The following is a 27,690-nucleotide window of genomic DNA, read 5'->3' as shown; positions in this document are numbered from 1 at the left end:
CGGGGGCCGCACCAGATGTGTTGCAGCCAGCAGGCTTTGCCACTATGCCTCAGTTGGGATCATGCAGCTGTCTATAGCGGTGATGCAACTCCTTCGCACATGCGTCTTATATATTTTTAGGCTTCCGTTTTATTTCATTTTGCGTAGACATGAAGACGCAACTAGAACTCCTGATGTTTCCCACCTGATATTGTGCTTTCACTACATAATCAATCAATCTGGGAACACGCAGCATGGCTGTCTGAAACGTTTCATGACTCTGCAGCCCAGACACGAATTCACCTTTGCACGTGCGCGATGGCATAAACTATTAGATAGACAGGCTGTGTTGCCTTGCGTTATCAGGACTGGAAGGTTGTTTCAACCAGTGATCCTGGTTTCGATCGGTGCGGCTGAATGTAATCCCACCTGTTCTCTAGGATGTTATCCCTCTGACAGCCCCCTGCACCCCCCCCCCCCCCCCTGCTCATTCCCAGACAGAAAGAATCTTTTGTGTGTCACTTTTTCCTCGATGAAGGCTCAACGATAGAATGAGAGAGAAAATGAGCACTAAGCCTACAGTGAGAAGAAGACGAAGAGTGGAAGAGGAGTGAGAGGGAGTGAGGACAGAAGCTATTTGGCATGTTATAGGATATAACATATAGGATGCTGACGTATGGTCACGCCAGGGATTCAAATTTACGCGCATCTTAACCCTCAATCTCGATCCATCCAGTTCTTTTATCACTATTTTCACTCCCCTTTCTCACTCTCACTGTATATTAAATATCGTAAAGAATATCCTCCTCATCCTCTCTCTGCTTTTTTTACCGCCTTTATCTCTAGTTCCCCTCAATTTATAGCGGTTTCACCCCTCTGTGGCTGCTCAGCACACTCCACGTCCGTCACGTTTACGTCCGCCTGTCCGTGCGAGCGTTCCAAGCTGAGCCCCTCCCCCTCTCTCTCTCTCTCTCACAGCGTTACTCAGATGGACAGCAGGGTCAGACCTGAGAAAAGAAATGCTGCCAGCAGCAGCCGCCTGCGGATGGAGACGATAGGGCGGCACGTTGAGTGCTTCCAGATATGAGCGAGTGGCTCGCAGACAAATGAGCGCGTCAGGACACGAGCGCCGGCAGAGGACACTCGCCAGTGTTGAGTGTACGCTGAGAGGGGTTGGACCGGAGAACTGGGCCTCTGTCAGTCCTGCGATCAAGATGATAGAAAATGTTCAAAATCATAGTTTAAGTTGACCACATTAACCCCCCCCGCCCCCCTTTGATTGTTGCTTTTAGATGAACTCAAATGCTGCAGTGGTCTGGATCCTGTGGTTGTTTGACAGAGGCCGTAAATCGGATTCTTTTTCCAGCTTTTATCTATTAACCTGCTGCCTCCGGCATTCCAGCAGTTAATCATCGACCCTCCGTTAAGCTTTGCTTGCATTTGAAATCACTGTGGTCAAACAAACTTAACGGATTCAACTAGAAAGGCACAGCCATGCTGTAAAGCTTAAACTGGACAGTGAAGAGCACTTGCAGGATGAAAGCAAGGCAGGAACATTTTTGCTAATGCCATATCCCACAGCCTTTATAATAGCAGGCCTCCCTTTAGGTTACGCTCCCAGTTACCATTCTCTTTAGTCATGATAAATGTCAACAGGTGCGAAATAAGTCTGTCAACTGAAGACAGGCTGCAGGAGGAAGGAACTGTGAATCCTTTCACATTGAAATTTTAATGAAAGATGTTTGGTGAAAGATAAATCATTTAATCGTGGCCTGGTGTCAGACAATAAAGTGTTACCTCCAAACATGACTTTTGGGGGGGGGGGGGGGGGGGCATGATTTGTGCCTTACTGGTGGGCTCGACACCTCTCTGGAACCTGTCGCAGCTCCACATGTCAGTGTTCTGTTGTTTTGGCGGGCCGTCCCTTTTGCTAAGTGCCACACAGGGCGATACACAAGAGCCTGAAAGCCAACACATTACAACACAAATAGAAATTACCTGATTTAAATGTGTTAAATAGGCAAGCCGAATGACACAATCATTCCTTTCATATCATCGTTGCTGCTTGTTTAGTTTGGAAGTTCTTTATTTTTAATTTGGAGTCATTACTATAAAGAAAACATTACAACACAGCTATGTTACTCAGCAGTATATTTGTACATATAGTAAGTATATGCATACATATAGTAATACATGCATATTTTAATGGTTTCCAGTGCATGTCAACAATTTTGATTAGGGTGCGCACAAACCACAGACTGGAGATGAGTGTGTGTGTGCGTGTGCAAATTGATGCATAACATTGAACAAATTGCCCTGTAGAAATAACACACACACAGTGCTAGGAGAGCGTAACCGTGCATGGGCGTGTAGTCGTTTGTCCTCGTGCACAAACAGACGTGTGTCGCTGGTGCCGCTTGCTTCACAGGACGTTAACAGCTCTTATCACCTCCGCAGGCGGCACCACCTGCAACGCCGGAATCTAAATGTGTGGCCTGTTTGTGCTTTTGTCAATGATTAAATCAATTAGAAGTCACCAAATAAATGAAGTCCAGTAACTGCAAAGACAGTAGAAAGGCAATTATATGCTGTAACACACTGCTGTTCTTTACAAGGCTTTAAAGCTTCTTATTAATATAATAAGATATGAGAATGTTGCTGTGAGTGTCCCGCCTCCTCTATTTACTTGCAGGTTCATCCATTAACACGGTTTCAGAAATAAACCTGTTTGTGCACGTCTGCTGATTAGCGACGTGTGTTTTTGACTTTTGACACACACTGTTATTTTATTTTATTTTAAATTAATGATTTTCTTTATTTGTTTATTTTCCCTAGCCCTACTCGGAGGCATCACAGTTTCATCATCTTCCAACTTTTCTCCTCTGAGAAGCTAAAACAACAGAGCTAACGGCATCAAAGCGCTGCGGTTCGCTTTAGTGATGAAACCGCGCGTCACCGTGTGAAAGCCGGGCGCTGATCGCTACAGAACGGCGTTTAGGTGTCAAACAAGGATGAATACATGGGAATGCAGGAGGCTTTGCCGTTTAATTAGCCCTGGTGGTAACAGATGACTTCAGTTGCCCCCCCCCCAACCACATTAGGAGCCCATGCTCTGTGTGTTTGTGTGTAATCAGCTGATGGATCTCTGGTGTGTGGAATAACAGAACGACAGGGAAAGACAGCTGCAGCCGTCGCTGCAGAGGAACCAACACAATCTCTTGCAGATTCGTCTGTTTCTGCTTTGATAAACAAGCACCTCCATTCCTTTAGCCAGTCGTCACGCAGCAGCTGCTGCCCTGCAGGGTGACTTCTTAAATGTGTCTCGTTTGTATGTGCATTTTGCCACTCCTTTGCCACACATGCACCATCACTCTTTCTTGCCCCCCCCACCCCCCCACAGCCATGGATCAGCAGTAGCGGTTAGCCTCTTGGCTGTCCACACCATGTGTTTTCGTGTTACAGGAGTTTAGTGGTCCTGAGAAACGACCTCGGCTGCATCTAAGAGCGAACCTCGCCGCGACTCCTCCACCACACACACACACACACACACACACACTGACACTTGGAGACACACATGACACACTCATGTGCCCAGTGCGGTTCAGCAAAGCCGTGCAATCTGACCCATCTCCCGTGCCGCTTCAACAGTATTGTGCCCTTCTGAATTTCCTCTGGCCTCGCCACCTGTTGTCAGGCTTCATTTCATCCAGCCCCATGCCCTCCTCAGCCTGCAGCCGTCTGTTTCCCCTCCATAGGCACCCGAGCTTTCAGTTGTGCCAGAAGTAGGAGTATGAGAGCAGACCCCAGCCCTCCCCAGGGGCAGAAATCCTGCTCTGATCCAATTACTCCCAACCCGGGAGTATGAATCACAAACGAATCCACTCAGACGGGCAGCCGCTTTATTCAACCAGGCGGGAAAAGTGCTACAGAGGATGCAAGATAAGCTGTTAAGCTGTGGCATAAAAGTCATTAAAGGTAGAAGAGATGGGGCTGGGGGTCAACCGGAGTGTGTATCGCCAGTACTGGGTTATAATGATGGTGGCGGTGGTATTAATGTCCACCTACTATGTCTGGGTATTTCACTTCCGTTGTAGTAAATACTGATAGTAACATTTTATAGTGACCGGCAGAGGAAAGACAACATGTGTGGACGAGACTGTGGGGCAGCTGTCCAGAGACATACAGACGGAGACGTCTGACAGTAAATCAAGTTGCAGGTCGCGTCTCTCCTGCTCTCAGAGGAAATGCAGCGCAGGCACGCTACATAGATGGCGTTGCCAGGTTGGCTTGGCTTGGCTTGGCTTGTTTGGAAAATGAAACTGGAATCCGAACTGGTTGTTGAGGATCTCGTCTCCTCGTAAACTTTGGAAACGCGTTGGACCTGTCCGAGTTTGTTGTGGCACCGTGACCTTCCTGTGGTGTGTCGAGTTGCTACATATGGCAGAAACTCGCCAAACCGGAATTGAATCGAATTGAAGAGTGCGCTGTATGACGCTTACAGTCGGATATCTGCTCTCTCTCCCCTCCAGATGGCACCCATCGCGTTGTCGCCCACTGCACGCTGCGTGTCACCATCATCACCGATGACATGCTGACCAACAGCATCACGGTGCGTCTGGAGAACATGTCCCAGGAGCGCTTCCTCTCCCCCTTGCTCAGCCTCTTCCTGGAGGGCGTGGCGGCCGTTCTCTCCACCAGACGGGAGGCGGTGTTCGTGTTCAACATCCAAAACGACACCGATGTCCAGGGCTCCATACTCAACGTGACCTTTTCGGCAATGCAGCCGGGAGGCGCCCCGGGCAAAGGGACGTTCTTCCCTTCTGAGGAGCTGCAGGAGCAGATCTACCTCAACAGGACTCTCCTCAGGCTGATCGCCTCTCAGGAGGTACATGCCCAAGGCGCACGCAAAGACGAGCACATTCTGCCAATGTAAAGACGATTCATGTGAGAGCTCTTTCTCCAGGTGTTACCTTTCGATGACAACATCTGCCTGCGGGAACCCTGCGAGAACTACATGAAGTGCGTGTCGGTGCTGAAGTTCGACAGCTCCCCTCCCTTCATCTCCTCTGACACGGTTCTGTTTCGGCCCATCCACCCCATCAACGGGCTGCGCTGCCGCTGCCCTCTGGGCTTCACCGGCGACTACTGCGAGACGGAGATCGACCTCTGCTACTCGGGCCCCTGCGAAAACAACGGGAGGTGCCGCAGCCGAGAGGGAGGGTACACCTGCGAGTGCCAGGAAGACTTCGCGGGTGAGTCGTCTCCCATTGGCAGCGTTCCACAAGTCAAACTAAAATCAAAACACCTCTTCCCCTTTCCAAGAGTCTCCTCTACAAATGTTTTTATTTTTTATTATGATAAGACATTTTCGAGAAATAGTTACTAATCTACAATTAGTGATGATACCTCTTAAATAATTGTTTATCGTCATTATTTCTAAATCTGTAACAGTGCTCGTATTCTTCCTGATGAAGCTTGTGATGCCACCTAAAGACACTCACACACACACACACACACACGCACACAAATAGATTTATTGCTCTGTCGAGGTGCAGAGAATGCTGACGACTCTGGTCAAACCAGATTTGTCTCTTATATGAATCAGTGAGCCCATCCACCAAAGCGACACTTGTGTTGTCCCTTTGTTATTGCTTTGAGGGGAAAAGTCATTAAAAATGTAGGAAAGTTAAAAATATATATATTTACGGTCACAAATCAGTCAACCAAAGTCTGTCGGGTCACAGTTAGTGGCTGTTGTTGGACAGTTGTTGTCTGACTCTGTCCTGTAGTCCGTTCTCTGCAGCTCGATTTTCACTTTCACTTTTCATGGTTGGTGTATAAAGACACAAAGAACCATTTAGAACCTTTTCTTTATGATCCAGATTACCATGTGGACGATGTGAATCCAATTAGGAGGGGAATGAGCTGCTTGGCGGAGGTCTGCGCTCTCTGAGTGCTTTTCTAGTTCCTCTGATGGACATTAAAGACAGGAAGAAATTAATGTAAAGAATGTTATGCACATATGTTATAGAAAAATGTGATTTTAACCTGATGCGTCTCATCAATTTAAAGAACTTCCTGGAGGCTGGTAGCTCCAGTTTCCCTGCACAGCCCTCCTATGGTGGGCAAGTTATGGGAAGCCTTGGAATCTTTCATCATCCCCATTGAGATCCATTTCCAAAATATTTCCCGATGCTCCGGATCTTCCTCCCGTACTTCCCCTGGTACATCTGATACCTGACTGGCTGTCTCTCCCTAATAGAGCCTTGGCAGCCATCATCCCTCCCCTCCCTCTCCCAACACTCGCCCCCCTCTGTCTTATCTGATCTGTAATTACCTGATTATACCCACTTTTGCTTTTTTCACTCGTCATGGTCATGTGTTTCCTTCTTTTACTCCACTTGTCCGTCTTGCCCATTTGGCCATCGCCATATCCCTCACTGATATCTTGATGTTCCCTCCTTTTGAAGGTCACAGTTCAACTCAAGATAGTCAGGGCTCATCGGGGGGCCATTATTGGGCTGATGACAGCGGGGGCCCCGTTCCGCCCTCCTAGGGTTTCCTACATTATAGGGAAACAGATCTTTATAATTCACCCTCGAAAAAAAAAAGGATTATGCTGAGGAGAGAAGGGCCATTAGCTGGTTCCAGGTGTGTGTGTGTGTGTGTGTGTGTGTCCTGGGTGGACAGTAAGTTGACACACAACACTGCATGGGATACAGAAGCAGCTATCACAGGTCTATTAGTGGAGGAATTTACATGAACCAAGCAAGGAAGCTGGAGCCAACTGTTTTTTTCAGGACACAGCTTGGTAATTTTGGAGGAATTTCCCATGGTGTGGCCCATCACAGTTAAATGGCTGAATGACCTTGGATAATAGATATCAGCATGCAGTGACTTCCAGTGAGGGATGGACCCCGCGCCTCCTCGTTAGCCGGTTAGCTTTTATCTTCATGGAGAAAAAAACAACTCTCAAAAGAAAGCAATGTAACTCAGTATAAAGAGCTCTGAACTCCATTGTCAGTCCTGATTCAACCGTCACGCGTCAGTAGGATTTATTTCCTCAGGCACAATGTAAAAGAAACACAACTTCCTTGTTTCTTTCTTTAACTCACTCTGCATTAAATGCTCTCCTGGCCACTCCCTTTTCTGTGCTCCTTTCCTCTCTATCTCCTCTCCTCTCCTCTTTTCTCCAAATATGGCCAAATTCTCTGTTCAGCTTGCAGCTAAGTGCTTCCCAGGAAAAGGCCTATAAACAGGGCTCTGTTGTTACTGATACTGTTTAGAATGGAGATAGGCTTCGCTTAACCTGATGTTTGAAAAGATGTAGTATATGCCTGGCTTAACTTCAGCTGGGTTCCAAGCCAATGAGACGTCCAATAATCTGGCGTTTCAGGCTAATCTGGACACAATACTTCAAAGAGAAGATAAAACGCTGCTAATTTAATGATGAAATGCTGATTTTTAAGATGTCTCCTGGACAAACAGAGGCAGCAGTAAAGACACCAACAGCTCTTATTCATTCAGCCCTTCTTTTCTCACAGGCGAGCATTGTGAGCTGAATGTGTCGTCGGGCCGGTGTGTTCCCGGGGTGTGTAAGAACGGAGGAGAGTGCGTCAACCGGCTTGCAGGGGGGTTCGCGTGCCGGTGTCCACCGGGAGCGTACGAGAAGCCCTACTGCGAGATGACCACACGGAGCTTCCCCGGACAGTCCTTCATCACCTTCAGAGGCCTGAGGCAAAGGTTTCACTTCACCATCTCATTCATGTGAGTGCTTTCCTGTTTCCTGTCCATGTTCATTTCCCAGATAAAACAAGATGGGGATGTGATATTTTCAGTGAAAAGGATGACAGATGTAACTTTAGGAATTTTGAATGAATATGTTTGAGATTTTGCTCTTCGGTGTCGCACGTAAGCAAAAGCAGGATTCTTATTTCTCATTGGCAAACATGCTTTTTTCAGGATGCTGTCGCTTTAAGGCTGTATTAGCCAAACTAAATATGCCTCAGACTATCTTTTGAATTTGACCCTTTAATTTCACAACTGTCAACATGGCCAAATAAAATCACTGTGACTGGCGTTGCCATCGGAATGTGCTTTGCAGTGATTTGTTTGGTTCACGCTTTCGGTTCAGACAAATGATTATTGATAAATTCACAATGTATGAAAGACTTTTCAAAATCTACAGGCCAGGAGGAAGTAAAGCTGAAAAAAAATGATTTGGGTATTTTTTTTTAAGCTAATATATGCTAATGCTCACAGCTTTCTGCACATTAGAGCAGATAAACACACAATTTACATTTTTGCAACAAACCTCAAGCGACACACAAATGTTTTAAAATAATGTATTATTATTTGTTTTAATTCTTGGATCCCATTTCCTGTTGGGACTGCTGCGCCGCCTTTTTTTTCTGCACAGCAACAGCATGTGCGTGTCCACGTTACTTGTAGGAGTGTGCTTCGTAAACGCTAATCTAGGGAGTGTGAGGAGTTGCACCATCAAACGCAGCAGAGTTCATACGCTGAAGTGCGCCAACCGGGGGCGTGCCGAGACATGTGCACACTTTTTCCATTGTGTCTCAGTTCCCGCCTCTCAATGCACGCACATGCGTGGAAGTACAAGTGCAACTTCCTATAAAGCAAAAATAAACCTGGTTCAGCGGCTTCATAACACAGTAGATATTCTGCAGGTGAAAAACCTTATCGCAGGTTGGATTACAGGTTAGAGGTAAGATGAGGTTGAACACAATGACGGAGAGAAAGGTTTGCAATGGGGTGAAAACAGGAAAGGCTGTGTGATGAGTTCCCCTTATCGGTGTTTGGCGGCGTCCATCCTGACTTCCTGTCCCCGCTGGCCTCGCTGGCATCTGTCGGCTGACTTCTCTGCCCTCACCTTACGATCCTAACCCACACAAACAGTCACACATGTGAGTTTTATCCACTCAGTCTCATTTAACAGGTGTCCCCCCCCCCTTCCTCCTCTTTCTCACATGGGGCTCCACTCTAGTGCATCATCTAAAGCAGGGGAAGTGTTTCCTCTCTTTGGGAACACCGGCTTCACGCATCCTGCTGTTCCTTTCCAAGCGACTTTTCCTCAAGAGCTCCTCGGCCCTTTCATCCTAAAGCTGCCTGGAGCTGCTTGATTAGGATGTGCCGCTTCGAAATGTAACAGGAAACATGAGCCAACGTTGGAAAAAAAAAAGAATCAGCTCAACCTTTACGATGTGACATTATTTTCTTTCATTTCTTATTCCTTCCCGTCGGTCTCTGCAGGTTTGCCACCAGCGAGAGGAACGCCCTGCTTCTCTACAACGGCCGATTCAACGAGAAGCACGACTTCATCGCTGTGGAGATTATTGAGGAGCAGATTCAGCTCATCTTCTCTGGAGGTTAGGCCCCATAATGTGTGTGTTTACGACAGAGTGCGTGTGATAACATCAGCTCCATTACAAGCAAATTAGCACAGGTGTTAGCGAGCTTTATCTAAAGTGGCTTTTGCAAAGAGCCTGCTGGATAACGCTTATCAACATGCAGTTTCTTTTGATATGGGTATGTGTGTGTGTGTGTGTGTGTGTGTGTGTGTGTGTGTGTGTTAGTGCATGCATGTATTTGAATGCAGATATGTTTATTTGTGTTTCTGTGCTTGTGGATAAGACGGACTTTCAAAGTGACAAAATAAAAGTCAAAGTCTGAATGAAGAAAAACACATTTTTAAAGCATGTGATGCATGCGCACACAATTGTGCAATCACATGCGCACACCTGCAGCCTTTATTAAAACTGGTAACCGTTGGATCTCAGATCAAACACATATCCGTTGCAGCAGTGGCTGCTGTTTTTTTTCCCCATGGTACCATACAGCAAGGAATCCAGTTCAGTGTGACTGTGATAGATGGAGGCTGCTCGGGAGCCAAGCCAAGTCTTCGTGCCTCACTTCAAGGCTGCAATATGACTAAAACTTGTATTAACGACTCAGATTAAATACTCAGAATTGTCAGTCATGGACAGCGAGAGAGGAAAAATAATATTACTCATTACATTCATGTAGTATAATAAAATAAGTAAAAAGTAGGATGTATAATCATTTACTTAAACACTCATTGCTCTCTTTTTTGTTTCTCACGTGCACAAGCAGGAAGAAGAGACATCACTTATTAACGGTCACACACACACACACACACACACACACCTTACTCCTCAGTGTTCCTGTACTGTGTGCAGTGGATTCCTGCCCTTGATAAACAGAGTAAACCCCTGGTAGATCTGCTGCCTTTGTGCTCCACAATCTCCTTGAGAGCCATTGATACTGAGGACTAAAACTGGCTTTCACAACACTTGATTCATTGTGCGTGTGTGTGTGTGTGTGTGTGTGTGTGTGTGTGTGTGTGTGTGTGTGTTTGCCTTTAAAGGGGACGTATTATACCCTTTTTCCACAAGGTAATGCAGTTCCCAAACCCCCCCGGTGTGACGTCACAACGGGGAAGAATGCTGCCGGACATGTTTCAATACTTGATTACAGAACTACGCAAAATAACCAGGATGGACTGGATGGTTTATGACCTGAAACCACCAAAATATTACTGTAGAAACATGGGAAAGTGATTTATTTTTTTTCATAATATGTCCCCTTCAACCCTAATATGTCCCCCCCTAACCCTAACCCTAACCTGTAGAAGTTGATCTTCTCATTCGGTCAGATTAATGAGACAATTTAGCTTTTATCATATAACCCTGAGACAGCAATGCAAGGGGACTGGATTTGAAACAGTCGCCTGATCTAGATTTGTATTTGGATCATCAATTGGCACACATGCATAGATACTAAAGGTTTTTTTTCCATGCTTTTTGCGCTGATATTAAAAGAGAGGGGGAAAATGCAATTGCACAATTTAAAAAAAAGACTCAACTCGATCCTCCCCTTTATTCAGACCGACACCAGAATGTAACAGGTCACCTCTCGTGTTTTCCCTTGCCCCCCCTCTTACTCCTACCCCCACGTCTATTCTGTTATCCACCACTCCCTTCCCTTTTCCTCCCCACTTCCCTTGTCATCCAGGTGAGACAAAGACCACAGTGTCTCCCTACATCCCAGGGGGGGTCAGTGATGGCCAGTGGCACTCTGTCCAGCTTGATTACTACAACAAGGTAAGAAACCTGAGTCCCCAACCGAGCGCTGAGCATCCAGCAGACCTGTCAGAACCGGGAAATGGAGAAAATACTTTGCAGAGTTTGTAACATAAATAACTGATTAGAAAATATTTCTTATTTTTATTTCTGCAAATAGCCAGTGTTCAAAACTGAAGCTCAAGACCAAGACTTTTGACCATGACTACTGAGCTAGTGAACAAAAACAACAACAAAGAGAAGACAGAAGAGTATAGTATATTTTATTTGTAGTATCCTAGGGCAGATCGTCTCAATGTGGTAATAATGATAGACTCTTAGTTATCACTGGTATTTATTTCCTTTACTCGACCCAGAGAATAAAGTCATTTCCAACTTGTTCTCACGACAGTCTTCTTCCTTCTTTTCTCCGATCTCAGAAAGGAGACGGCTCTAATTTTGCAAAGCAGCTCGAGTATCCACTTCAGCCATTTTTATTCCATCAGGACTTGCATTGTAGTCGAGTTACCATTTGTAATTTTTATTTCCAGAGCTTGTGGGCGTTGTTCTTAAACATAGCATAGAATTAGATGAAACTTGACCTGTGATCCTTTAGGTCCTATAATTTGCATCTGGATACCGTTTCATTCAGCAGAACTTCAATTCAGAGTTTTGACAGATTCATTTTTAAACCACTCTGGTGCGGTGGAAGTTTAGTAGTTGCAAGTAAACAAAAGTGAAAATCAGCAAAGGGCCTTTGTCACGTTGTTTACTTGGCAGGAAGGAGCATTGATTTCTCTTCATACCTTCACTTCTCCCGCTTCATGCATTCGACACTGCAAGCTAAAGCATCTCGGGCCTAATGCCAACCTACAATGGACACCATCTCACATTTCACCTCTTGTTCACATCCTTCTTGTGTGGATTATCTATATAAGCCATAGCATCCATGGTAGCCTAGCGGCCAGTATTCATCGAAGCTGATGAGTCAGGCTACCATGCTGGACCTTGCAAGCTGCAGGGTCGCGTCTGCATCCATTGTTGGAGGTGCTTTTTTTGCACCGCCTTTGTGATGCTGGAGACAATAGCTTGAAGCTTGTCGTGTTTTTTTAACGTTCCTTCTAGACTCTGCACAGCCGCCGGTATTATGACCAAGACATTATGTTGGCACTGAAGCCTGTTTGCGTTTGTGTTCGGGTATGTCTCCATGGAAATAGGATATCAACATCTGTGTTTAAACATATTCCCTACTTTTTTCCTGTTCCATCAACTTTCAATTTCTTTTTATTTTGAACTCATCCTATAGCAGGGGTCGGTAACCTAAGACACGGCTGTTTTAAAAAAAAAACATTTTTAGTAACGTATCAAGTGACCAAGAAAACTCACTTTTCACTTTGAAATTCACTTCGTTTTTTCAAAATAAGACTTTTTGACTCTAATAATCGATTCAATGGAAATTATATAAATGAGTTCTTCTTTCTGTGGGCCGGTATTAAATGCCTCGCGGACCGGTACCGTTTTATTAAATAAGTAATTGTTGGCACTCTGGGCTTGAGTATATTGGGAAGTTGCACGCGTCATGAAAAAGGTTGCCTACCGCTGTCCAATAGGCGCCCTGCCTGTCACTATGCCATGCAGACACAAGCAGTATATGCACAGATGCAAACGGCCATCCCATCAGTCTATCCCCGTGTTATTAGCGTACAGAAGATTGGCTGTGTGCATTCCACCAATGCCATTCTTAATACAGACAGTTATTTGCACATCAGGTGACACATTCCACTGCATTACCTCCAGGCTGACTGTAGCGCTGACACGGGGTCAGCCTTTCTTCGTGCCTTGACTGATCAGAAGTCAGATAGACTGACTGTAATTTAATCCTACATGGGTCGCTGGAGGGGTTCAGAAATATGTGTACCGCAAAAAAGCAGTAATGGTCTCACAGTAGATGAGATGTGTTGACGTGTTTATGCAAGGATGAGTAAGGAGGAGGCACACGTTGGCCGTGAGTGAAAAACGTTCACCACAGGGCCACAAAGACAGATAATAATTTACACACACCCACAGACAATTTTAGAGTAACCGCTCCACCATGTTCTTGGATGCACAGAACGGCCCCAAGTTGGATTTGAACCTGTGACCTTCTTGCTGTGAGGCTAAAGCACCACCCGCTGTGCCTCTGTGCTGAGCTGCTTATGACTTCTGACCCGTGCAATTCAAATGGTAAACACTGTTTAATAAAGATTACAAATTGGATGATTTTAAATTGTAAATACTAAGATGTGGCATTCAAATTAGCTGCCCCAGTCAACGCGATTCCCTCTTGAGTTGTTAAACAAGAGTTGTGAGTTACAAATAATGCATTGCTAAATGATAAGTGGCCTGTTTAGGCTAGAGAATAAAGCTGATATTCTTAACATCTTAACTGGCGCCCAATCAAATCATGATATTAATTCGGAACACTTACAATTTTTAAATGTTCTTTAATTTGCAGGACATTATGCCCAATAAGATTTTCTTTCTGCGTAAGCCCCAGATAGCGGTCCGAATGGCGCACTCACACAACACAGAATTGCACTGATGAAGATTCATGGGGTCAGATAATGAGGCCTTTGAAGTCGTGCCGAGACGTACGGGTGCCCCCAGAACCCGGGTGCTTCTGCTTAAAAACAGAGGTCAAAGGTTGAGGGAGGGTTGGCATGACAACAGACATGGACTTGCCATTGTTGCAATGATCTGGGTGGGTTGGAAAGCTGTGTGTGCTTGTGTTTGCATCCATGGGGGGTAGATAGATGGAGAGCGCGCATGTGCGTGTGTGTGTGTGTGTGAGTGTGTGTGTGTGTGCGTGCGTGCGAGTGCCTTGGAATGTATGCATAATTTGCTGTTAGAGATGTTACTGAAAAGAAATGGAAGGATAAAGCTGTGTTTGAAATTCCCTGGTGCAGATTCTCAAGGACAGTTAACTTTGTCTATCTATCTATCTATCTATCTATCTATTTCCACCTGCACTGATTAAATAAATTACAATTATTTATGATTTATGTTTTTTTCATGTTTCACCGGCTCGTTTATTAGAGGAATATGAAAAGTATGGAATACCACTTGACTAAATAGAAGTATAATTATGACATCGTGTGTGCTCGTAGTATTTTTTGAAAGCAGAACGCTTCATGTTAAACGCATTAGTGGCTAATGTTAACTCTGATATTTACAGCCAGGGTGTGTCGACGGCATTCCCAGACCGGCTCTTATCACCAGTGAGGACCAACAGTTCACTATTTTTCCATGTGCTGTTCCTCTCGCTCTCACGATCCTGTTGTTTACACGGCGGGACTTTAATCATCAGAGCACATGTGCAAATTAGTTCATGGCATAGTTGAAGCAGCTTTTACTCCTAATAGGTGCTGTGTTCAATTTTAAATCCCACATCTTCTCGGCTGCAACAGTTGATGCAACCCAACGCATTATTCTCAATAATGAAATTAAATAAGTAAAGGCCTTGAGTTAATATTTCAACATTCACTACATGGCAGACACGGGGAGAATATACAAACTCCGCACAGATAGAATTCAAACTCGGTACCTTCTTGCTGTGAGGCGACAGCACTGACCACTACGCCACCATGCCGCCCTTCGTTGTATGATGGTGTCATGGTAACACGCATTCACACTCTTCATGGGTGCATCAGGAGGAACCATGCCTCTGTGTTTGTGTTATGACGTGCAGGTTTGTCTATTTTGTCTACTAAGTGGGGTTTTTTTTTCAGAAGTAATTTTTTTCAAGTGAACCCCAGGCTGCCGCTTGCATGCACCAGCAGGGTGTGTTTTTAGAGGAAGGGGCCCTGCTATCCTTTGTTCCTCTCGATGCAGGCTTCCGCAGACCTCACACACTTGAGGTTATCACAACACACTCCCATCGCATTGATGCGATGGGAGTGTGCCTGAAGCTTCTGTTTGACTTAGCGGCTGTGCGGCGTGCAGCATCTGTGACTATCCAGCCATCGCAGACCCCCCCCCCCGTGTTTTTGAAGTTCAAATGAAGCAAATGAAGTAAAACTGGAAACACACACACACACACACACACATGGATTAGTTGTGGGATGCAGGTCTAACGCAGTGTCTCTCTCTCATGGTGTCTCTCTCCCAGGAAGGGGGGAGTCTGGTGGACCCCAGTGGGGCTGTTTGGCTCCCTCTCTATACTGCCTGGCTGGAGCTCGATCAGAAGGAGGTAACCTCGGACCTCTAGCCTAGTCCACACCGGTGCCCCCCCCCCCCCCCCCCGGGCTCTCATTTAGTACCTGCTCTGCACCTAGTCAGCCTTGCTTGAGTCTGGCTCGGGTCAGGTCTGGACCTCAGAAGAGGACGTTGTAGAGTCTGGACATTCTCTGCTTTTGGTTGGGTTGAAGGTTTCGCTTGGTCTGACTTGGTTTTCTTTGTCTGTCCTTCTAGTCCTAAAGCAGTTCCTTTAATGACTGATAACTCCCCCCCCCCCCCTTCATCTTTTATCTGCTCCACAGTGTTGACCGTTTCCGAGGTTTCTCCTTTTGAACAACATTTCACATAGATAGTTCTGTAAAATCCACTCACAATGTCCTTTAGGCTCAAGGAGGTTTCCTCCTCTATGGGATGTGTATAAAGAGTTCTGAATGCTTGTGCTTCATGGTTTGGAATGATTTTTACTTGGTTGCTATGTTACGCTTTGCAGTTTGGACAGTAAGGTCTGCCTCTTTGCATTACTGCTGCATCTTTCTCAAGCATTGCATGCGCACATATATGCCTTTTTCACTTTTCTCCCCTGCGCTATCATCTGACTTCACATCTCTCCTTGCCCCTAGGATCTAAAAAAATGGTGTATTAGCTGAAATGACACTGTAATGGTCTCCTCGTCCTCACCTGCCAGCTCCCGTTGAGGTTTTCTCAGGTGAAATGAACATGTCTGAGCTCCAGCAGGCCGGTAGGCAAACAGGGAGTCAGGGAGTGTTTTCATTTTGCCTTGGCAGCAGCGTGGCAGGACGAAGCATCGTTTCTGTCAGGCAGGATTAATAAGGCTCAGAAATCTTTGAAGGCAGCTCTGTTATATTGCACATTTGTCCCGGGGGCTCAGATGCCTCTGTTTAGGCCAGCTTGAGGGGTTTTATTTTTTTTGCTCGTGTCTTTAATCGTCTCTCTTGATTGGCAAACAGTCCTTTGATTGTTAGTTTGAGGATTATTGGATTAATAGTAGTGTTTCATTTTGCTAGAAATGACTTCACTTAGTTTTAGCTGTTCTTGCCAACTTCTTTGTGTGTGTGTGTGTGTGTGTGTCAAGGTTAAACTGAACTTTAAATGGATATCGTCTGATAAAGTCAATAAATCGTCAAAAACGATACAATATTGAAATGATTTTGAGCAATTTCTCATCAATCGTTTGAATAAATCTTCCTGCAGATGTTATTTGCCTGCACCACGAAAAAAGTGTCTGGCTTTGGGAAACGCGTAGGATGATGGGCAATGGCGGGTTAAACCTGGTGAATAATGTATAACTGGTTCCGTGAGTAGTAAAAGTAGGTTGGGGTGCCATCCATCCGATTAGATAGACGCATTACTTCATTACAACGTCTTGCTCTGGGAACCTTTCAAAATAAAAAGCTCATTCAGCTTCCTTTGTTAGCATGACCTAAAACTCTCAGGACCATCGTGAGTGAAAACTTCCGTTTATTTCAGTCCTCTCATCTATAAAGTGGGATTGATAAAGGAATATTCTTGTCGTGGCAGTAATGTAATCTTCCTCCTCCTCCTCTTGCACCTCTCTGTCTCCCCCATCCTCAGCTCTTATCACTAATGCCCTTTTATATATCTCTTATGTCTTATATGATTCCTGTCAAGATCAGTTTTATTGCGCTGCTGCTTTTACCGCTGGGCATTAGCGTCACTCCTGCCGTACCTGTTTAGATAAGGCTGGATCGGCACTCGACTTTCTGCAGCTGCTTCCTCTGGGGTCAGACGGAGATACAGGAATTTAGTTTGATGTTATTCTCCCACAGAAAGGATTTTTTTTTTTGTGTGTGTTCACCAGACCCATAAATCAGTTTAAAAACTGGACATTTTTCAGTTCTACATTAAAGATAAAACTTTTTTCCTCCTCTGGAGTTGAATGGGAGGATGAACGGCACTCTCATGTCTGTGTCATAAATATAACGCTTAAGCCGAGATGTTTATCGTGGCTGTCATGGGAACGGAACCGGGCTAATCCCTCCCCCCCTCATATTAAGCAAATTTTTATTTTTTTATTTATGATTTCGATTGTCAAGCTGCACGAAAACAAATCTTTCCTAAGATCATCCAGATGAAATTGATCCTGCATACCTCATGAGGAAGAAGGATGAATGGTGCAGAATAGGTTGGAGACAAAGCCTGCCAGAAAGAAAATATGCTTTACATGCAGTTAGAAAAGCATGAATTAGAAGTTTATCCCCTTGATGTCAGGTTACAGACAGGTCGCCGTGTCGTTGACTTGCAAAAGGAATTTTCTCAAGTAGTTCCAAATAGGATAAGGTTGCAATTATCTCAGGTTTTCTTGTCCTCTGCACATTAGTTTTGGCTGCTTGAAAGCTACAAGCCAACAATGGACGCCGTCCATCTGCCTGCACTGATAGGTGGCAGCGTGACGAGGCGACGCAGGCAGCAGTAACATATAGGCTTGAACGCGGGACATCGCAGCGCCTTTGTCAAGCTTCTGGGAACTGTGTGTGTGTGTGTGTGTTTGTTTGAATAATTCACACTTCTAGGTTTACATGGCCAGAGGGCAGGTGAGGTAATGTGGGCGTGGCTGGGCACTGTTGAGAAGACGATGGACGCACCAGCACTGACTCAAGAGAGATATCCGCTTCTTCGCGCTGGTTTATGAGCGTGCGGTTTATGTCGTGGCAACATTTCGGGGCTTTTGCACGAACGATGAAAGCATCTTTTCTTAATATACAATGGCGCGTCCTCAGGAGAGAGCAGGACAGAATCAAAGGACGTGTGCCCGTTGTTCCTTTATTGTCCAAGCGTACTGCTTTGCCGTCTGCAGATCTACGAGCTGCTTCCTGCTTTACACACACACACACACACACACACACATGCATGCCAGTTTCTCACTCAACACACACTAAACACTAAAACACACTCTGCAGACATCCTTCCTACAGTCCACAAACACACGACTGCCCCCTCCCACCTCCACACACACACACACACACTAGTTTGACAGATTTTATGTGTTCTCTGACTACGTTGTTGAACAGTGTTCTGCATGTAATTCAAGCTGTGCAGCAAGGCTCTTTAGCCTACCTGCGGGGCCGGGTTGAGTCATCGTGTCGGCTCTGACAGGCCCGACGGTAATGGAGGTGTAGAGTGTGTGCGTTTGGCCCTTTGTCCTCTGTCTGCATGTCGATGTGGTGTTGGTCGCATGTTGCTGCTCGTGTGTGTGTCGTGTGTCTTTGTGGCTCACTGTCAGGATTAAGTGCATCTCCACGGCTGTGCTGCTGGTCCATCGTGTCCGTTGCATGTCTTTATCTCACTCCGACCTCGCTCGGCTGAACTTAAAAGGGACAATGCAGCCGTAACCAGCCCGACCACAGACACAGATAGAGAGTGAGCCTCTCCAGCAGACAAGGAGCCTCTTCCTGCCTTTGTGAAGCTTCTATTCTTCCTCTGTTTGCCTATTTTTTTGCTGCTTTCTCTTTATTTATTTATTTTATTCACAAAATTTTAGTTAGCTGACACAAATGGGCTCAACCGAAGCGTTCTACCTCAGGCTGCTGCTGTCAGCTCAGAACGTAAACCCAGATTACATAATTTACTACGACCTTCCTTTGTGGTTTGAGTTATGCTACCTCAGCCATTCTTGGGAGGCCTCAACAAGAGTTTACCGGTTCACCCCCCCAGGGAGGGGGGGGCTCTTTCAGCTGAGGGTGGGGCAGTTCAACACATGTATGCACCTGCAGGGACAGCACGGGGGGGTGGGGGTGTTGCTGTCGGTAACAAGGGCGTGGTTTCCTACCCAGCAACATTGCTGATTATAGGTTATTGACACACAAGTCTTGTAGAGGTTCGTGATTTTTAATATCAAAATTATACATTTTCTCACTTTTACATTTTTTTTTCTCGGCTCTATGAAGTTGATCTTTGGACTGTTAATGGGAAGAAATGAAATGTTTGGGGATATGAAGGCTTACCTTCTTTATTTTATTGATTAAGCAGCATATTTATTCATCTATTTATTCAGTGAATTAATCCAAAAAGACAAATCATTAGATTCATAAATGAAATAGTCCCAACTTTACTCTACTTTACTTTATCCTATCTGGAATTGTCTCAATAGGACACAAATGTGAGTAATAAATTCAACATGCAGGATTACACCTCAGATTATAGTAAAATTAAATTAGAGATGCGTGTTGGCTGCAGTTTCTCTTAGAAAACATGATGGATTGTGTTAACCCATGATGCATTGCTCATTATGACGTCTTCAGGCCACGCTATCTATTGTAAAACTTCCACAGGAAGGGGACCAAGTTCTCCCAAAGCTTGCACTATTGTGTGTGTGTGTGTGTGTGTGTGTGTGCACGCATGTGTGTGTGTGTGACCGATGGAAAAACAAGAGAGTGAGAAATGGAATAGAAATACAGCAGCGATGGCGCTGCTGTATTTCTGACCTCCCTGTTGGTCTTCATGGAAAGTGTGAAAGTGTTTTTCTGGTGGACTCGGTGGAAACCGAGCCGGTGGAAGGGAGTGGCAGCAACAAGCTCCCCACGGGATGGAAAATATGTCCGGACCAGAGCCCCGCTCAGCCAAAATAGACGACGATGCACCCTGCTGCTGCTGCTTATTTTGTGTCTGTCTGCCAGTTTCGCTTTTTGTCTTTCTCTTTCAGTCTCTTGTTCCTGGTCATTCCACCTCCCTATTCTTGTCGGTCTCTCTCTTTTTCTTTTTAATTTGTCGGCCTTCTTCTTTCCCTGCTCCTTTGTGTGCTGTGGTCTCTGCCCCACCAGTATCCCATTACTCTAATCCATTTATGAAGGGGATGCATGCACACGGAGTTTCTGTCATTCTTTGATCAGACTTTCAAATGTGAACGTAAATAAAAAAAAATTGAAATAAACTATTGATTGATGAAGCTGATTTCAGAAAATAGATTCTGCATTTCATTTTGTCACATCTTGTAGTCCGTTTGTTGATTTGTAATCATCAGATCAACCAGGCAGAGATCTGATGTGTTTAGTTTAAACATTTAAGCTTATTTTATTTCTCTCTTCTAGCTACATCCTGTCGTGTACTTTTTTCCCCTCTTCTCGGAAAACAAAGTGTTATTTAATTGGTGGAATTTCTTATTTATTCTTCTCAAATTCGCATCGCCTCCCATTCTAAGAGCACCATTGTTGAATTAATTCTCCACTGAACTCAGTCAAAGGTTAGATATTACAAAAACTAAGGCGATTTGGTGGGCCTGATTTTCTAAGCGCATGCACATTTTCGCAGATCAACATTTAGCAGCCATTCCTTGATGAAGAATTAGCCCACTTTGGAATTATTAGGTGTGAGCGAATGCACAATGGGCTGTTTGTCACCTGAAGCTTAGCGCTGGCCTGTGTGCTCCTGCTAAGTGTTGGTTAAAGTCAGCCGGCCTTTGCTTGTGTAGCGCTGATCCCCCGTGATCGAGCACCAAAGTCGCTGCCCCAGCCAAGTTTCTCACGTTGAATGAAAATCAGTGAAGGAAGAAATTAAGCATGAGATCAGATGAGAGAGATTCTGCATCCTAAAAGTGCAGAGCAGGCCTGTCAGTCACTTTACAAGTGTGCTCAATCAGAATGGCTACTGGCTCATTATTCATTATTCAATAATCATGTAAAAATTGATTGAATGTGATGTTTTTGACACAATGTGACTTTTAGATTTCCTTTCTTTGTGAATAATTAGAATAAGAATCATCAAATTCAGTGAATCAGTGGATTTTCGTGAACTGGCCTGTTTCAGATTACATTGAAATTACATTTCAGCTATTGTTTGATTAATAATATAAATGAAAACCTTTTCATGGAATCAGGAACAGCTTTTGGACGCACTGTTTGTGATGTTTTCCAGCCAAACATCGGCCGTCTCGGCATCCCTCACGGACCCTCTGGAGAAAAGGTGGCTGTCGTTGCTGTGGATGACTGTGACATCGCCATGGCGATTCGGTTCGGACAGCAGATCGGCAACTATTCCTGCGCCGCCCAGGGCACCCAGACAGGACAGAAGAAGTGAGCTGCGGCCCTTTTCACTCGCCTCTTCCTCTCTTTAGGCTTTAACACTCGTTATGTTTGGATCGTACCAGGCACGCTCCACGGCCAAAGAGTCAGACGAATAGTTCAAGTCCTTACGCCTCCAGGGCGACATTAAATACCATCCTTACTGATTATTTAACTGTCATTCTACAATCTGTCCTCATTTTGTCTCAATCGTTACATTAATCCTTGAGATCTTTCTGCTTTCAGAAGGCTTAGTCTGATGCACACTGGTTTTAATAATTAATTCACTTTTCTGTAAGGGAGTGTTTATTTTTTATTTTTGGAGGGGGGGGGGGGGGGGGTTGCTTTTGTTAAACTACATAGGGCCTAATTGTTTGCGTATATGTTTTTTTTTTGCTCTTGGCTCTACATAAATGGTGTAAATAATTTCTCTGTGGCAAAATAGTTTTGGATTTCATAAAGTTAATGTGGTGGGCAAAATGCTTCACCTTTAATCCCTGAGTTATCCATTCACAATATTAAATTCTAGGTGACCAACATTGAAACAATACATAGTGGTTCTCCCAATACACCATTCCCATTGGATTCCCCGCAGCCTCTTGAAGAAGCTTCTGGCCAGACTGTGGCGTCTGATCAGTGTGTGCACAGCTTATATCTACTGATTTAATGGGGGTTTGTGCAGCAGTGACTTAAACTAAATCTCATAAAGCCCTTTGCTGTTTGATGTCAGGGCTTGGCATGTCGCCTGCGTCCTACATGACCTAGCATCTGGAACCTGACTCCGTCGTGGTAACAATTAGCTTATTTTTATTTTTTCATGATAAAAACAAAAAGGAATCGGTGTGTCTTTGTTTTCTTTGTTTATAATGTCACCTATTCGTGCATAAGAAAATAGTTTTTTTTTACAGGGAGTGATCTTCTGTCTGGGTTTTCTGCAGGTCACTGGACTTAACAGGGCCGCTGTTGCTAGGCGGAGTTCCCAACCTACCCGAAGACTTTCCTGTCAGGAACAGAGACTTTGTGGGCTGCATGAGGAACCTCAGCATTGACAGCAAACCCGTCGACATGGCCAGCTACATCGCAAACAACGGCACTGCAGCAGGTCCGACATGCTACGTGTCAAACCACAGGCATGCTCAGCTGACTCGTGTTTTTCATTTTTCTTTGCTTTATGACGTCGTCTCTCTGTTTCTCATGTCAAGGTTGTCCGGCAAAGACTAACTTTTGCACGTCGGATGTGTGCCAGAACGGAGGGGTGTGTGTCAGCAAGTGGAACACGTACAGCTGCGAATGCCCAGCAGGCTATGGAGGCAAAAGTTGTGAACAAAGTATGAAGTCTGTGTTTGTTTTTATTGTGAAGAGGTTTGTTTCAAAGGAATCATTAGCAAAATGATTTTTTTCTTAAAAACACACACACATTTATTTGTGAATTTTTGGATAGGCCCTGTCTGTGGACTGAAAACATGATTATTGATAGAGATAAGAATTCAAGTACAGGTGTGTCTCTGGCTGGGATGTACTTGTACCTACTTGCTCCTGTGTCAGCCTCTGTCCACACACATACGCGTGTGCGTTTACCTCCAGTAAGTGTATCGGTATGTGTCTTGTGTACTTCCAGGAAGTATTGTGTAGTATTGAGATCATATGGGATGAGGAACACCCCCCCTGACTAAGCCTGACTCATGAGTCCTCTTATTTCTGACATCCATGAACATGCCCTCGGGTTTGAAGAACAAACTGCTTCATGCTTTTCAGGGAGAGAACTTTGGTTTCCTCCTTCAGGGAGAATATTTCCACACAAAGCCTGACGGTGAGGCGGCCTCCTCTTGCCCTCTCTCGTCTATGAGGTAGCCGCCAAAGCCAGTGCCAGGCCACAGTATCCAGTAACTTGACTGGGATGGGATCACAGAGAGCAGGGGGGGGGGGGGGGTTGTCTGATCTTTTGCTTGTTGACAGATTTGGTTTAAGGCCTCACGCCCAAACCCCGCCACATTAAGAAGCAGGAGATTTATCATCGTTAATTTTACCTTGCCAAAACGATCCAGACTGTAGTAAAAAAAAAAAAAAAAATCCACTGGAAGACAAACATCTGCTCAAACAATTTTTCTTCCAATTCTGTCAGATTAAGAATGCAGCAAGGATAGTTTCCTAAATGCCATGCATGTCACATTTAAAGACATTTAAACACAAATTATATTTTGCGCCTGATTCTGAATTGTCTCTGCTGTCTTTCCCGTTCCAGTGATGCCATCTCCTCAGTTCTTTGACGGCCAGGCTCTGGTCTCCTGGAGCGACCCAGACATTACTATCACTATTCCCTGGTACATTGGACTCATGTTCCGCACCAGGCAGCCTTCTGGCACCCTAATACAAGCAAATGCCGGGCCCTCCTCCACCATCCAGCTCATGGTGAGACACAGTTTAAAAGTACACACAGATTTAGATCCCTGCCAGGCATTAAGAAGTGACGCTTGCAGGCAAAAACTGCTGCCGCTTTACAGATTGATCTATTTTTCTCTCACTCTCGCCGAACAGGTGAGTGAACAGCAGGTTCGTATGGAGGTGCTGTTGGGAGAGCAGATGGTGGCGTGGCTGAGCTTTCCCCAGGTCCGAGTCAACGATGGGGAGTGGCACCACCTGCTAGTCGAACTGCGAAGCATCAAAGACGGAAAAGACATCAAATACATGGCTTCGCTCTCGCTGGACTATGACATGCACCGGGTACAGGGAAATGACACGCAGGCACACGCAATGATTCCAGATTGCAAGGCGATGGGTTCGATTTACAATTGTTTTTGTTGAAAACAGAAATCCATGGAGATCGGGCATGACCTCCCCGGATTGAAGCTGCAGACGCTCCACCTCGGAGGTTTGCCCGGAGCAGACCATCACGTCAGCAAGGGATTCGTCGGATGCATGCAGGTGAGCGTGCGCTTTTACGTTTCTTCAAGCTTCTTCAATCAACGTTATCTTTACCTTCAACCTTCTCCTTCCTCAGGGCGTGCGCGTGGGCGAGACCGCCACCAACGTGGCCAATATTAACATGGCTCGGGGTCTGATGATCCGAGTGGAGGACGGCTGTGACCTGGCTGATCCCTGCGACTCAAACATCTGCCCAGAGAACAGCCAGTGCAGCGACGACTGGAGCACACACACCTGCGTCTGCGACCCGGGTAATATGAGGTTCCACTGATTGAAACACTCGAGATGACCCTTACGAGCGCTCAGTAAGATCTGAGCTTCGCTCCTCGCGTCTTCTCACTTTGTCCTGCAGGTTATTTTGGCAAGAACTGCGTGGACGCTTGCCGACTTAACCCTTGTGAGCACGTTTCCACATGCGTTCGAAAACCGAGTTCCTCCCACGGCTACACCTGCGAGTGTGGACAGAACTACTATGGCCAGTACTGTGAAAACAAGTAAGGTCTAGTTGAATATTTGTATTTTAACGAAATACTTCTGGTCCACAGCATCAATATAAAAAGATGAATATTTATATCTGCCTTACAGCGACTGAGATTTCATTAGTCTCAAATACTTAAGTACTGAAAGTAGAATTTCACTATTTTCATAGAGCCTGCATAAATTAACCATCTTTGACTGAGAGCCAGTCATTTCCCCTGACCCCCATGACGCGCAGCATTTCCTGTCTTAAGCAGGATGTAGGATTCCCCCCCCTCCTCCTCCTCCTCTCTACACGCCTGACTAATCCTCCATAGGTGTTTCACTCCCTGCTTCCCTCATGTCACCATTCAGCCCTGAACAGATTGCATCACATCTCGAGCCACAGGAGGAACGCCTGCGTGTGTTTGGATGAGTCGCCGACTTTAAAGCCAAGAGGAAGTTTATTCTAGATTCTGCAAGAGATTTGGTTTTCCAGTGTGTAAAATGACAAAAACCAAAACACTTTTAAATTCCTTCTTAGAGTACCAAAAAAAAGTAGAAAAAAATAAATAAAATAAAATGGCAGTTAATAGAATGTGTGTAGCCTGCATTCCATAGCAGGTCAAAGGTAGCAAAAAGCAATAGAAGGGGAATTAGATTGCCGAATGCATGTTTGTTGAGAATACAACATTGTCAATGGATTCATATGATGATCTTATTAATCTTTGCATATTAATTAAACATCCAGGAGTTACAGAGTGGCCGACATTAAATCCACTCTCTGTAATATCGGACTATTTATCTGCCTAATGGTTCTCTCTAGTCTATCTGCTGTCTGGTGCTTAACAGGCAGTGAGTTTTACATGAAGCGTATCGCTGATTTCCTCTTTAATCATCTCTGACAGGGTGGAGAAGCCGTGTCCTCAAGGCTGGTGGGGCGATCCCATGTGTGGGCCTTGTAGCTGTGACACGGACAAGGGATTTCACAAAGACTGCAACAAGACCACCGGAGCGTGTCGCTGCAAGGTGAAACACACAGGCGGTGGCGTCGCTCGCAGTTACAGGAAATATAAGCTGCATTAACGAGGAGTAAAAGGAATTGCGTCTTATTTCAATGCACTCAGAGCTTTTGCTGTTACAACTTTATGTGCCTGTTAGCCGCATTATGCATGAAGGTATCTATATTTATTTAGTCATAAAGGGGTCCGATATGAAATATCATGCAATGAATGAGGTGAGGAAATTGTTTCCCTGGACAACCAGCATGTCCTCCTATGACTTTATTTTTTTTTTGTTTTGGCAGTGTTTTTTGCTTTAAATGCTTTTTAGATGCCTGGTCTCTATTATTATCTTTATGTTTTGTAAATAAAGTATTTTCGTTCTTTGCTTTTATTAAAATAAAATACACAACAACTCTGATTCACTTTTACTTTTTCATGGTTGGTGTATAAAGGTTCCAAGAACACTTTAGAACCTTTTGATGATGAGCCAGAGGGGGGGGGAGGTTTGTGCGTTTGAGTGCTTTTCTATTTCCTAATAGCTTTTCTTCTAATTGTAGGATAACCACTACCGGCCTGAAGGTGGGGACACCTGCTACCCTTGCGAGTGTTTTTCCGACGGTTCTGAGACGCGAACATGTGACCCCGCCACCGGGCAGTGCGCCTGCAAAGGGGGAGTCATCGGACGCCAGTGTAACCGCTGTGATAACCCCTTTGCTGAGGTCACTCCCTCTGGATGTCAGGGTATGTGAATTTACACATACCGTATGTAAAGTCTAATCTTTCCTGATTTTCCCCAGCATAATGCTCAAATGTTAATTAAAGGGCACATAACTTGTGCAAATGTCCCCGCTTCAGTAATACATTAAAAGCTTAAAAAGGTTATTCTTTCTAACAAGTCCTTTAAAAAAAAGTCATTTTAGAAGTTGGATGGACAATTCTTTTCTTATTCCTTCACATGTTGAGGTTCACGAAAGTGAGCACCGATGAACTGCCAAAAGGAGACAAATAGTGTCGCTTACGTCTGCTGGTGCTACAGTTGAGCGAGCTGCGTGTCTTTGTCGTGACCCAGTCAAGCAGAAGAGGCAAGTCTGACTAGTGGGCTAACTTGGCACTTGGACTGAACCCACACAATGCATTAGAAATGAATGGAAGACAAGACCACAAAGTCCCCGAACAGAACGAATGTCAGTCTGTCTTCGCTTTGACCCAACAGGAAGCGCTTCAGTATCTCAGAGCGTGCTCAGACTTTGAATGGATGAAGATTTTTCTTCTTTTTTTTTTTATTGGGAGGGATTGAGAGGAATGAAGATGTCCCACTTCTTACTTTGTTCATTAGGGATGCAGGATGAGACACTTTCCAATCCTAAATGGTTAAAAAAAAGTCTAAGCCTGCAAAGTGGAAAAAATAGGATGATGGAGGCTGAAACATGTAAAAAAAAAAGATCGGATTTATTCTTAAATGAAAGATTTGCTCGTTCATACTTTGTGTGTTTGCCCTTTCTTCCACAGTTGTGTATGATGGCTGTCCCAAGGCATTTGACGCAGGCATCTGGTGGCCAAAGACCAAATTTGGACGACCCGCTGCTATGAACTGTCCCAAAGGATCGATTGGTGAGTGATGATATCGGTGATCTCTATGACGACAAAGGCAGACGTTGTGGTAATTATTTGTCATGTATATTTAAAACTGTGTGGTCCCCTTTAAAAAAAAAAAAAAGATCAGAAGAGCTTCATTATGGCTATGTTGTATAATCATTACATAAGAGCTAACGGTAACACCCCTCCCCCTCCAGATGTGTGTGTGTGTGTGTGAGGAGAAAGTCAGTGGAGGTGAACTCGGGATTCAAGTTCACTGACCTGTTCCTAGTAAAGTGGCGTCACCATGACGACCCCTTTGTTGTCTCCCTGGACTCGGAGGGGAATGCTCTTTGCCTTCCCTCAGCTCCAACAGGCGCAGCCTTCAGCCGTTTCTTCTTT

The 27,690-nt window shown here is 45.0% G+C and overlaps 1 protein-coding gene across 1 annotated transcript in view; it reads left to right on the top strand.

Annotated features, from left to right (window-relative positions):
* celsr1a (cadherin EGF LAG seven-pass G-type receptor 1a) overlaps positions 1-27,690 on the top strand; it is a 56,338-nt gene that overhangs the window by 17,944 nt on the left and 10,704 nt on the right. The window contains exons 2-18 of the mRNA XM_068755476.1: positions 4,509-4,864; positions 4,943-5,231; positions 7,524-7,746; positions 9,253-9,368; positions 11,035-11,123; positions 15,229-15,309; positions 21,186-21,343; positions 22,270-22,433; positions 22,534-22,659; positions 23,574-23,740; positions 23,867-24,052; positions 24,140-24,253; positions 24,330-24,504; positions 24,606-24,747; positions 25,618-25,738; positions 26,271-26,454; positions 27,223-27,324. Coding sequence (XP_068611577.1) covers positions 4,509-4,864; positions 4,943-5,231; positions 7,524-7,746; positions 9,253-9,368; positions 11,035-11,123; positions 15,229-15,309; positions 21,186-21,343; positions 22,270-22,433; positions 22,534-22,659; positions 23,574-23,740; positions 23,867-24,052; positions 24,140-24,253; positions 24,330-24,504; positions 24,606-24,747; positions 25,618-25,738; positions 26,271-26,454; positions 27,223-27,324 — 2,793 coding nt within the window. The remainder of the gene's footprint in view (positions 1-4,508; positions 4,865-4,942; positions 5,232-7,523; positions 7,747-9,252; positions 9,369-11,034; positions 11,124-15,228; positions 15,310-21,185; positions 21,344-22,269; positions 22,434-22,533; positions 22,660-23,573; positions 23,741-23,866; positions 24,053-24,139; positions 24,254-24,329; positions 24,505-24,605; positions 24,748-25,617; positions 25,739-26,270; positions 26,455-27,222; positions 27,325-27,690) is intronic.

This window comes from Brachionichthys hirsutus, chromosome 22 (assembly GCF_040956055.1).
Source record: "Brachionichthys hirsutus isolate HB-005 chromosome 22, CSIRO-AGI_Bhir_v1, whole genome shotgun sequence".
NCBI classification, from domain to species: domain Eukaryota; kingdom Metazoa; phylum Chordata; class Actinopteri; order Lophiiformes; family Brachionichthyidae; genus Brachionichthys; species Brachionichthys hirsutus.
The sequence above is the reverse complement of the archived record's forward strand: the minus strand, read 5'-3'. Positions and strand labels throughout refer to the sequence as shown.